This window comes from Zootoca vivipara, chromosome Z2 (genome assembly GCF_965207765.1).
Source record: "Zootoca vivipara chromosome Z2, rZooViv2.hap1.1, whole genome shotgun sequence".
NCBI classification, from domain to species: Eukaryota; Metazoa; Chordata; class Lepidosauria; order Squamata; family Lacertidae; genus Zootoca; species Zootoca vivipara.
The window spans coordinates 49,969,894-49,982,678 of record NC_142585.1 but is presented as its reverse complement, the minus strand read 5'-3'; the positions used below and the strand labels follow the sequence as shown (position 1 = coordinate 49,982,678).

The following is a 12,785-nucleotide window of genomic DNA, read 5'->3' as shown; positions in this document are numbered from 1 at the left end:
ACGATACTAATTTGGAGGGGAAAGAAAACCAAAGAGAGAGAGGAGGAAGTCAAGTTGGGGAAAATGAGATGAAGATAAAAGTAAAGGACAGGAAGGAAAATGTAGTGATTGGAGACACAAGCCCAGGTGGACAAATGATATGAAAGGATGCTTTATTTGATAAATGTTACAAACGGATACCTGTGGTTTCTTTTTCTTTTTTGTATAAAATAACTTTTTCCTTCATTTCTATGTGATTTGGTACTGTATATAGTTGCAAAATCAATAAAAAGTATATTTTTTAAAAAAAATCAAAAAATCAATGGCTCCTCCTCATCCTGGAGAGTAGTGACTAGTGGGAAGAGCCACAGGGTTCTGTCTTGGGCCCAGTCTTGTTCAACGTCTTCATCAATGACTTGGATATTGGGCTTGAGGGCATCCTGAGCCGCATTTGACCAGCTTCTTTACAAGAATATCATGGGGCACCTTGTCACACCTGCCTATAGAAAACTAGCATATCAGAGAGGGGGCTTCTACTCTCACCTTCTCCCTGACCTGCTAGTTTTCAATGCACGGGGTTTTTTTTTTTATTCCTAAGGCCAGAAGACCTGTGGTAGTAGAAATGGGTCCAGCATCAAGCGAGGCAGAAAAAGGAGCTGAGCCCCCAAGGTAGGGAAGGAGCCCCCATCTGGTCATTTTTCTGCCTCCTTCAAGCAAGTGGGAGAAAAAACGACCTGCCTGATCATTAGGGTGGGTCATAAAAAACTTTTTTGGGGGAAAATGTTTCCTCCCTCGATCTTATATCAGGCGTATGGTATAAACATAGTCCAATTTCAAATTGGGGACCAATCGGTTCATATTTAGACCCCGCTCCTATAGATTGAATTTTTGCCTCGCTACGAGCGATGAAAACGTAGGAATTGGACTCATTTATTCTCAGTATGTTCAATGGTGAACTAATGAACATAAATCTTAGGTTTTATGGAGAGCAATAATAGTTGCATACTCTTATTTTCTGCAATATTTATTTATTTAAGATAAAAAAATGTTGATAACTTACATGAAAAACCAATGATTTTGAACAAATGATATGGAACAATAAAGCCAACGGGGTACCAAACAAGTAAACATAAATATTAAGCAATAAAACGCCACTCATATTATGTGTTGCACCAAAACATCACATTATACTTAGAATCATAGAATCCTAGAGTTGGAAGAGACCCCAAGGGCCATCCAGTCCAACCCCCTGCCAAGCAGGAAACACCATCAAAGCATTCCTGACAGATGGCTGTCAAGCCTCTGCTTAAAGACCTCCAAAGAAGGAGACTCCACCACACTCCTGGGCAGCAAATCCCACTGCCGAACAGCTCTGACTGTCAGGAAGTTCCTCCTAATCATAGAATCGTAGAGTTGGAAGAGACCACAAGGGCCATCCAGTCCAACCCCCTGCCAAGCAGGAAACACCATCAAAGCATTCCTGACAGATGGCTGTCAAGCCTCTGCTTAAAGACCTCCAAAGAAGGAGACTCCACCACACTCCTGGGCAGCAAATCCCACTGCCGAACAGCTCTGACTGTCAGGAAGTTCCTCCTAATCATAGAATCGTAGAGTTGGAAGAGACCACAAGGGCCATCCAGTCCAACCCCCTGCCAAGCAGGAAACACCATCAAAGCATTCCTGACAGATGGCTGTCAAGCCTCTGCTTAAAGACCTCCAAAGAAGGAGACTCCACCACACTCCTTGGCAGCAAATCCCACTGCCGAACAGCTCTTACTGTCAATTAATTACTAATTACCAAAATAGAGGTTTAGTGTAAGGCATAAAAGCATATTTTTAGCATTTAGGGTGTACAAGTACAATGTATAATATTGCATAAGGCATAATTTTATTAATTACGCAAAATGTAAGCATTTAGTACAATTTATACCTAAGTAATTAAGTATAATGTGATGTTTGGATGCAACACATAATATGAGTGGTGTTTTCATAGAATCATAGTTGGAAGAGACCCCAAGGGTCATCCAGTCCAACCCCCTGCCGAGCAGGAAACACCATCAAAGCCTTCTTGACATGTGCCTGTCAAGCCTCTGCTTAAAGACCTCCAAAGAAGGAGACTCCACCACACCCCTTGGCAGCAAATCCCACTGCCGAACAGCTCTTACTGTCAGGAAGTTCTTCCTAATCATAAAATCCTAGAGTTGGAAGAGACCACAAGGGCCATCCAGTCCAACCCCCTGCCAAGCAGGAAACACCACCAAAGCATTCTTGACATATGGCTGTCAAGCCTCTGCTTAAAGACCTCCAAAGAAGGAGACTCCACCACACGCCTTGGCAGCAAATCCCACTGCCGAACAGCTCTTACTGTCAGGAAGTTCTTCCTAATCATAGAATCATAGAGTTGGAAGAGACCACGAGGGCCATCCAGTCCAACCCCCTGCCAAGCAGGAAACACCATCAAAGCCTTCTTGACATGTGCCTGTCAAGCCTCTGCTTAAAGACCTCCAAAGAAGGAGACTCCACCACACTCCTTGGCAGCAAATCCCACTGCCGAACAGCTCTTACTGTCAGGAAGTTCTTCCTAATGTTGAGGTGGAATCTTCTTTCTTGAAGTTTTAATCCATTATTGTTTAATGTTTATGTTTAGTTGTTTAGTACACCGTTTGCTTAATTGTTCCATATCATTTGTTCAACACCATTGGTTTTTCACGTAAATTATCAACATGTTTTATCTTAAATAAATAAATATTGCAGAAAATAAGAGTATGCAACTCTTATTGCTCTACATAAAACCTAAAATTGATGTTGATTAGTTCACAATTTCACATACTGAGTATGTTTAATTTAACATAATTTCATTTAATTTAATTTAACATAAATGAGTCCAATTCCTACGTTTTCATCGCTCGTAGCGAGGCCAAAATTTCCATCTGGAGGAGCAGGGTCTAAACCTGAACCGATCGGTCCCCTAATTTGAAATTGGACTATGTTCATACCGTACGCCTGATAGAAGATCGAGGGAGGAGACATTTTCCAAAAAAAAGTTTTTATGACCCATCCGAATGCACAGCTCCTAGACTGGACTGGGATATTGTTTAGCGGCCTCATCCTGTCTCTTGAACGGGAAGGATATAAGAGAGGCAGGGGAGGGCCCAGAAGCTCTCCCAGAAGATCGAGGGAGGAGACATTTCCCCCCAAAAAAATGTTTTTTAGGACCCACCCTACTGGTCATGTCCCACTGCCCACTCGAGAAACAAGAGCTGTGAGTCTCATTTTTTGACAGAATTACAAGCCTGGTAGATGAAGGGAATGCTGTGGATGTAGCCTATCTTGATTTCAGCCAGGCCTTTGACAAGGTGCCCCATGATATTCTGGTAAAGAAGCTGGTCAAATGTGGGCTAGACAATGCTACCATTCGGTGGATTTGTAACTGGCTTACTGACCGAACCCAAAGGGTGCTCATCAATGGCTCCTCCTCATCCTGGAGAGTAGTGACTAGTGGGAAGAGCCACAGGGTTCTGTCTTGGGCCCAGTCTTGTTCAACATCTTTATCAATGACTTGGATGATGGGCTTGAGGGCATCCTGAGCAAGTTGGCAGACGACACCAAATGGGGAGGGGTGGCTAACACCCCAGAGGACAGGATCACACTTCAGAATGACCTTAACAGATTAGACAACTGGGCCAAAGCAAACAAGATGAATTTTAACAAGGAGAAATGTAAGGGCAAAGAAAAATGAAAGGCACAAATACAGGATGGGGGACACCTGGCTTGAGAGCAGTACATGTGAAAAGGATCCAGGAGTCTTGGTAGACCACAAACTTGACATGAGTCAGCAGTGTGATGCAGCAGCTCAAAAAGCCAATGCAATTCTGGGCTGCATCAAGAGGAGTATAGCATCTAGATCAAGGGAAGTAATAGTACCACTGTATTCTGCTCTGGTCAGACCTCACCTGGAGTATTGTGTCCAGTTCTGGGCACCACAGTTCAAGAAGGATACTGACCAGCTGGAACGTGTCCAGAAGAGGGCAACCAAAATGGTCAAAGGCCTGGAAACGATGCCTTATGAGGAACGGCTTAGGGAGCTGGGTATGTTTAGCCTGGAGAAGAGAAGGTTAAGGGGTGATATGATAACCATGTTCAAATATATAAAAGGATGTCATATAAAGGAGGGAGAAAGGTTGTTTTCTGCTGCTCCAGAGAAGCGGACACGGAGCAACGGATTCAAACTACAAGAAAGAAAATTCCACCTCAACATTAGGAAGAACTTCCTGACAGTAAGAGCTGTTCGGCAGTGGAATTTGCTGCCAAGGAGTGTGGTGGAGTCTCCTTCTTGGGAGGTCTTTAAGCAGAGGCTTGACAGCCATCTGTCGGGAATGCTTTGATGGCGTTTCCTGCTTGGCAGGGGGTTGGACTGGATGGCCCTTGTGGTCTCTTCCAACTCTAGGATTCTATGATTAGGAAGAACTTCCTGACAGTAAGAGCTGTTCGACAGTGGAATTTGCTGCCAAGGAGTGTGGTGGAGTCTCCTCCTTTGGAGGTCTTTAAGCAGAGGCTTGACAGCCATCTGTCGGGAATGCTTTGATGGCGTTTCCTGCTTGGCAGGGGGTTGGACTGGATGGCCCTTGGGGTCTCTTCCAACTCTAGGATTCTATGATTCTATTCTATGATTCTAGGAAGCTCCCTGTTCGAATCTAGCTTTCGCCACCCGCCTCCGCTCCCCGTCCCCCCCCCTTAACTCACCAGAACATGATGGTGGCCACGGCGTAGACGGCGAGGAAGAGCCAAATGATGAAGACGTCGCTGTGCATCAAAACCTTCCCGTACTTGAGGATGGCGGTCAGCGCCGTGACGGAGATGGACAGCTGGACAAATCCTGTGATAAACCAGGCCACCCAATGCACCGCGTTGTTCAGCCCCATCATTTTCATCACCTGCCAGGACGAAAGGGGACAGGGTCAGGCCAAGAGGCCCTAGACAGCAGCCGCGACCGCCATTCGCCTTCCTTTCACGTTTAGTGAAACACAGCAGGCGCAATGTCACGCACTGCGCGCGCACAAGAGGCGTGCAAGACCAGAACGGTTGTTTGTTTTTTTTTGCAATATTAACTGAATTTATTATAAAAAAATTCCTTCAGTAGCACCTTAAAGACCAACTAATTTAATTTATTATAGTTTGGATTTTTTATAGTTTGGATTTTTAGTTTGAATTGATGATAGTTTGGATTTTTACTTTATTATTCCGCTCTGGCATTCAAATTCTGGCATGTCCCTTTCTGCACCTTCCGGTGATTTGGCGGCAGGCGTGTAGATTCCGCCACACTTGGAAGTCCTTTGAGAGATATATTTAGAGAATAAGGTAGAAAAAGCGAATCTTGTTGGAGTAAATTTGTGGAATATCTGGAAACGTACTGCAAGACTTTAAAGACACTAACAGGTTTGAAGTAATACCTACAGCAGGAAATAGAGTGTTAAGTATAAAAAAAATGGATAAAGAAGGTGACTGTTGAAAATAAGGTAAAAGAAAAGCGCAAAATGTAAGAGATAAACTGTAAAACCAAATGTGAAGTGAAAGGGAAGTTGGGTTCGGCAGAACCAAAATTGGGTATTCTTTTTTTTAAAAAAAATAATAATAATTTTTATTTATTTCAAATGTTAAAAGCCATACAAATTTGCAGAAACACAAAAGATTTTCAAAAACACATACAGGAATTTGGCACATCTCCCTTTTACATATAAAGGAATCCACATTTGAGAGAAAAAGAAGAAGAAAGGAATGTCAAGTGTAAAGGAAATAAAAATACAAGGGAAAGAAAGAGGAGGGAATTGAAACAAAAACAATTATATAGGGAGATTATATAGGAAGAAAAAGAAAAAGGAAAGAAAGAAGAAGAAAAAAAAGAAATAAGAAAAAAAAAAGAAGAAGAGCGTTCTTCCAATCATATCCTGTGTAAATTATATACACCCATTTAAATTCACACTTAAGTTCTTATCAACATTTCCTTATCCTTAAAATTTCGACATGGTTCAATTCTGTTCTGCTATCGGGATTTGGTTATTTGGATGAATTTATATAGGGTATTCAGGTAAGGGGAATGGGGGTATGAAAACATTTGTTTAGTAATGGTTTATGTATGTTATTTGGATTAATTTGCTTTTTATAAATGTATGGTTATGTGTATGTTAGTAAAACAATAAAAAATCATATATATATATAGAAAAAAGAAAAAGCGAATCTTGTGGCAGATTTATGAAGGGCGAAGAAATTAAAGAAAGAGAGAAATTGAAAATAAGTAGGCAACAATCAAGAACGGAACAACTCAATATATAGGAAGGGCTGGAAGTAGGGGGGAAGGGGGAGAAAGAATGAATGAGAGAATTAGTTGAAGATCTTTTTATGAGTTGGTTTATGATTATGTTTATGTTCTTTATGATTTAATTTATAATTATAATTTAAGATTTAATTTATAATTAGGATTTATGGTTATGAATATGATTTATGGTTATGATTGTGATTAGGTTTATGAATCATAGAATCATAGGCATTCCTAATGTTGAGGTGGTTATACTATAAGAATCATAGAATCGTAGAGTTGGAAGAGACCCCAAGGGCCATCCAGTCCAACCCCCTGCCAAGCAGGAAACACCATCCAAGCATTCTTGACATATGCCTGTCAAGCCTCTGCTTAAAGACCTCCCAAGAAGGAGACTCCACCACACTCCTTGGCAGCAAATTCCACTGCCGAACAGCTCTTACTGTCAGGAAGTTCTTCCTAATGTTGAGGTGGTTATACTATAAGAATCATAGAATCGTAGAGTTGGAAGAGACCCCAAGGGCCATCCAGTCCAACCCCCTGCCAAGCAGGAAACACCATCCAAGCATTCTTGACATATGCCTGTCAAGCCTCTGCTTAAAGACTTCCAAAGAAGGAGACTCCACCACACTCCTTGGCAGCAAATCCCACTGCCGAACAGCTCTTACTGTCAGGAAGTTCTTCCTAATGTTGAGGTGGAATCTTCTTTCTTGAAGTTTGAATCCATTGCTCCGAGTTCGAATCAGCCTGCATGGTGTGAGTGGTTAAGAGGCTCGGGACTAGGACCTGGCAGACCAGGATTCAAATCCCCGCTTAACCTTGACGTTCGCTGGGTGACCTTGAGCCAGTCACTCTCCCTCACCAGCCTAATGTACTTCGCAGAGTTGCTGTGAGGATAATATGGGGACGGAAACCTTCTAAGCTACTCTTTGGAGGAGAGTTGAGATATATAATATAACTATTCATTTATTAGGGACCCAGGTGGCGCTGTGGGTTAAACCACAGAGTCTAGGGCTTGCTGATCAGAAGGTCGGTGGTTCGAATCCCTGCGACGGGGTGAGCTCCCGTCGCTCGGTCCCAGCTCCTGCCAACCTAGCAGTTCAAAACCACGTCAAAATGCAAGTAGATGAATAGGAACCGCTACAGCGGGAAGCTAAACGGCGTTTCCATGCGCTGCTCTGGTTTGCCAGAAGCGGCTTTGTCATGCTGGCCACATGACCTGGAAGCTATACGCCGGCTCCCTCGGCCAATAATGCGAGATGAGCGCGCAACCCCAGAGTCGGTCACGACTGGACCTAATGGTCAGGGGTCCCTTGACCTTTACCTATTCAAAATACAAATTAGAATCATAGAATCATAGAGTTGGAAGAGACCACCAGGGCCATCCAGTCCAACCCCCTGCCAAGCAGGAAACACCATCCAAGCATTCCTGACAGATGGCTGTCAAGCCTCTGCTTAAAGACCTCCAAAGAAGGAGACTCCACCGCACTCCTTGGCAGCAAATCCCACTGCCGAACAGCTCTGACTGTCAGGAAGTTCTTCCTGATGTTGAGGTGGAATCTTCTTTCTTGTAGCTTGAATCCATTGCTCCGTGTCCGCTTCTCTGGAGCAGCAGAAAACAACCTTTCTCCCTCCTCCATATGACATCCTTTCGTATATTTGAACATGCCTATCATATCACCCCTTCACCTTCTCTTCTCCAGGCTAAACATACCCAGCTCCCTAAGCCGTTCCTCATAAGGCATCGTTTCCAGGCCTTGGACCATTTTGGTTGCCCTCTTCTGGACACGTTCCAGCTGGTCAGTATCCTTCTCGAACTGTGGTGCCCAGAACTGGACACAGTACTCCAGGTGAGGTCTGACCAGAGCAGAATACAGTGGTACTATTACTTCCCTAGATCTAGATGCTATACTCCTATTGATGCAGCCCATAATTGCATTGGCTTTTTGAGCTGCTGCATCACACTGCTGACTCATGTCAAGTTTGTGGTCTGCCAAGACTCCTGGATCCTTTTCACATGTACTGCTCTCAAGCCAGGTGTCTCCCATCCTGTCTAAATTAAACTGTATAAACTCTCCCAAGCCTCTGTGCAGAAAACGCTATCCTGAATTATATTCTTCTCTTGGAACAACTACCTGTGATGGATAAGGAAAAGCCTTTGGGCTGGTGGTCCTAGGACATTATATGCTGGACATGCGGACAATAATTTATATGATACCTGTGTGTATGAATGTGCAAACTGAGGTAACAGCAATGTATTTGGAGAAATTGTGGACTGAGTCTATGTATTTCGTGCATCTGTTAAAATGTTTGTAACTAAATTTGCGAGCACCCTAAATAATAATAATAATAATAATAATAATAATAATAATAATAATAATAAAATTTTATATGATACCTGTGGACAGCGCCGTCTTAAGCGCCCCTCTTGCCATGGTGCACCGGATCTCTCCGGCGCCCTCCCGCCCCGTTTCCCAGCGCGGTGGGCGGGCGGGCACGGCACTGCTGCGCGGCGGGCGGGCGGGCAGACACAGCGCGATCTCTCCGGCGCCCGCCCGCCCCATTTCCCAGCGCGGTGGGCGGGCGGGCGCCGCGCGCAGCCGCGCAGCGGACCGGCCGGCCAGCGGGCAGGCGCAGCTGCCGGCACCCTCCTGGCGGGCTGGCTCCATGGTGCCCTGTGCCACCGGGGGTCTACGGCGAGCCGGCCCTGCCTGTGGAGGGGGGATGTTATATATGTTTTTTATATATATATATTGGAGCAGATAGGAAATAATGCAACAGCTGAGCAGGATCAGACCGGAGCACTCGCTGGGCCTAGCATGCAGCTTTCCCCACTGGCCGGCCAGAGGCCACCCGGAAGCCCATGAACACCAGAAGCTGGTGGTCAAAGGTGCACTGCTTCTGAACATGTAAGCTCAATATTAGGGTTTCTCATATTATAAGACATGTCTTATATTAATTTTTTTCCTGGAAAAAAACACACAGCATGGCTTATTTTCAAGGGATGTCTTATTTTTTAATTAAGTACCGGTACCGGTATCTTTACAGACCACAGACCTGCTCCCGCCGGGTCTTCGCGCGCGGCAGGCGGAGGCTGCAGCCGGGTCCTGGGGCTGCGCGCGCGGCAGGCAGAGGCGGCAGCCGGGTCCTGGGGCTGCGCGCGCGGCAGGCAGAGGCGGCAGCCGGGTCCTGGGGCTGCGCGCGCGGCAGGCAGAAGCTGCAGCCGGGTCCTGGGGCTGCGTGCGCGGCAGGCAGAGGCTGCAGCCGGGTCCTGGGGCTGCGCGCGCAGCAGGCAGAGGCGGCAGCCGGGTCCTGGGGCTGCGCGCGCGGCAGGCGGAGGCGGCAGCCGGGTCCTGGGGCTGCGCGCGCGGCAGGCAAAGGCTGCAGCCGGGTCCTGGGGCTGCACGCGCGGCAGGCAGAAGCTGCAGCCGGGTCCTGGGGCTGCGCGCGCGGCAGGCAGAAGCTGCAGCCGGGTCCTGGGGCTGCGCGCGCGGCAGGCAGAGGCGGCAGCCGGGTCCTGGGGCTGCGCGCGCGGAAGGCAGAGGCTGCAGCCAGGTCCTGGGGCTGCGCGCGCGGCAGGCGGAAGCTGCAGCCGGGTCCTGGGGCTGCGCGCGCGGCAGGCAGAGGCTGCAGCCGGGTCCTGGGGCTGCGCGCGCGGAAGGCAGAGGCGGCAGCCGGGTCCTGGGGCTGCGCGCGCGGCAGGCAGAGGCGGCAGCCGGGTCCTGGGGCTGCGCGCGCGGCAGGCAGAAGCTGCAGCCGGGTCCTGGGGCTGCGTGCGCGGCAGGCAGAGGCTGCAGCCGGGTCCTGGGGCTGCGCGCGCGGCAGGCAGAGGCGGCAGCCGGGTCCTGGGGCTGCGCGCGCGGCAGGCGGAGGCGGCAGCCGGGTCCTGGGGCTGCGCGCGCGGCAGGCAAAGGCTGCAGCCGGGTCCTGGGGCTGCACGCGCGGCAGGCAGAAGCTGCAGCCGGGTCCTGGGGCTGCGCGCGCGGCAGGCAGAAGCTGCAGCCGGGTCCTGGGGCTGCGCGCGCGGCAGGCAGAGGCGGCAGCCGGGTCCTGGGGCTGCGCGCGCGGAAGGCAGAGGCTGCAGCCAGGTCCTGGGGCTGCGCACGCGGCAGGCAAAGGCTGCAGCCGGGTCCTGGGGCTGCGCGCGCGGCAGGCGGAAGCTGCAGCCGGGTCCTGGGGCTGCGCGCGCGGCAGGCAGAGGCTGCAGCCGGGTCCTGGGGCTGCGCGCGCGGAAGGCAGAAGCTGCAGCCGGGTCCTGGGGCTGCGCGCGCGGCAGGCAGAGGCTGCAGCCGGGTCCTGGGGCTGCGCGCGCGGCAGGCGGAGGCTGCAGCCGGGTCCTGGGGCTGCGCGCACGGCAGGCAGAAGCTGCAGCCGGGTCCTGGGGCTGCGCGCGCGGCAGGCAGAGGCGGCAGCCGGGTCCTGGGGCTGCGCGCGCGGCAGGCAGAGGCGGCAGCCGGGTCCTGGGGCTGCGCGCACGGCAGGCAGAAGCTGCAGCCGGGTCCTGGGGCTGCGCGCGCGGCAGGCAGAGGCGGCAGCCGGGTCCTGGGGCTGCGCGCGCGGCAGGCAGAGGCGGCAGCCGGGTCCTGGGGCTGCGCGCACGGCAGGCAGAAGCTGCAGCCGGGTCCTGGGGCTGCGCGCGCGGCAGGCAGAGGCTGCAGCCGGGTCCTGGGGCTGCGCGCGCGGCAGGCGGAGGCTGCAGCCGGGTCCTGGGGCTGCGCGCACGGCAAGCAAAGGCTGCAGCCGGGTCCTGGGGCTGCGCGCGCGGCAGGCGGAGGCTGCAGCCGGGTCCTGGGGCTGCGCGCGCGGCAGGCAGAGGCTGCAGCCGGGTCCTGGGGCTGCGCGCGCGGCAGGCAGGGGCTGCAGCCGGGTCCTGGGGCTGCGCGCGCGGCAGGCAAAGGCTGCAGCCACGTCCTGGGGCTGCGCGCGCGGCAGGCAGAGGCTGCAGCCGGGTCCTGGGGCTGCGCGCGCGGAAGGCAGAGGCTGCAGCCGGGTCCTGGGGCTGCGCGCGCGGCAGGCAGAGGCTGCAGCCGGGTCCTCTCCGGCTACCATTGGGGCCGGACCCTGGCAAGAAGCACGGCCCGCCGACCCTCCGCCCCCCGCCAGAGAAACAAACCCGTTGGGCTCACCTCTTTCAAGCGGTGCTCCTTCTCTGCCACAATGTGCTGGATCATCATCGCCACCGAGTAAACCCAGGAGATGACCATGCAGAGGGGCATCATGTGCTCAATGACGAACAGGAAGCTGCGGGGAGGAAGAGGAAGAGGAAAGTGACCTAGCACAGGTTTCACCAACTGGGCGCCCCCCCAGCGTCCCTGGGGCTACTGGGAGTTGCTGCCCCAAACATTTGGAGGGCACCTGGTTGGTAAAGTCGACACGTAAAAGCAGGGAAAAGGGTCCTCAGGGTATCCTGTCGGTCGAGGAAATTCGGCCTCCTTCCCTACGGACCCCTCCAGTGCTAAGGTTGTCAGAAAGGGCCCCCCCCCCTTTGAATTTTGCACCCCCCTCTGAATTTTGAGGGTCTTCTCTGTGGCGGCCCCTAAACTGTGAAACTCTCTCTCTCTCTCTATGGAGGTGCATGCGGAACCTTCATTTCACAGCTTGTGGAGAATGCCGGAAGATGCGCCTCTTTACCCTTTACTCTTTATCAATAGGAGTATAGCATCTAGATCAAGGGAAGTAATAGGACCACTGGATTCTGCTCTGGTCAGACCTCACCTGGAGTACTGTGTCCAGTTCTGGGCACCACAGTTCAAGAAGGATACTGACAAGCTGGAACGTGTTCAGAAGAGGGCAACCAAAATGGTCCAAGGCCTGGAAATGATGCCTTAGGAGGAACGGCTTAGGGAGCTGGGCATGTTTAGCCTGGAGGAGAGAAGGTTAAGGGGTGATATGATAGCCATGTTCAAATATATAAAAGGATGTCCTATAGAGGAGGGAGAAAGATTGTTTTCTGCTGCTCCAGAGAAGCGGACACGGAGCAACGGATTCAAACTACAAGAAAAAAAATTCCACCTCAACATTAGGAAGAACTTCCTGACAGTAAGAGCTGTTCGGCAGTGGGATTTGCTGCCAAGGAGTGTGGTGGAGTCTCCTTCTTTGGAGGTCTTTAAGCAGAGGCTTGACAGGCATATGTCAAGAATGCTTTGATGGTGTTTCCTGCTTGGCAGGGGGTTGGACTGGATGGCCCTTATGGTCTCTTCCAACTCTACGATTCTATGATTCTAATAGTATAACCACCTCAACATTAGGAAGAACTTCCTGACAGTAGGAGCTGTTCGGCAGTGGGATTGGCTGCCAAGGAGTGTGGTGGAGTCTCCTTCTTTGGTGGTCTTTAAGCGGAGGCTTGACAGGCATATGTCAAGAATGCTTTGATGGTGTTTCCTGCTTGGCAGGGGGTTGGACTGGATGGCCCTTATGGTCTCTTCCAACTCTATGATTCTATGATTAGGAAGAACTTCCTGACAGTCAGAGCTGTTCGACAGTGGGATTTGCT

General features: G+C 50.5%; 1 protein-coding gene across 4 annotated transcripts in view; it reads right to left on the bottom strand.

Annotated features, from left to right (window-relative positions):
* Positions 1 to 12,785, bottom strand: part of ABCA2 (ATP binding cassette subfamily A member 2) — a 234,059-nt gene that overhangs the window by 96,652 nt on the left and 124,622 nt on the right. For all 4 annotated transcript variants that reach the window (XM_088665386.1, XM_088665387.1, XM_088665389.1 and 1 more), the window contains 2 exons: positions 11,419 to 11,533; positions 4,723 to 4,913 (listed from right to left, as the gene is read on the bottom strand). In XM_088665386.1, coding sequence (XP_088521512.1) covers positions 4,723 to 4,913; positions 11,419 to 11,533 — 306 coding nt within the window. The remainder of the gene's footprint in view (positions 1 to 4,722; positions 4,914 to 11,418; positions 11,534 to 12,785) is intronic.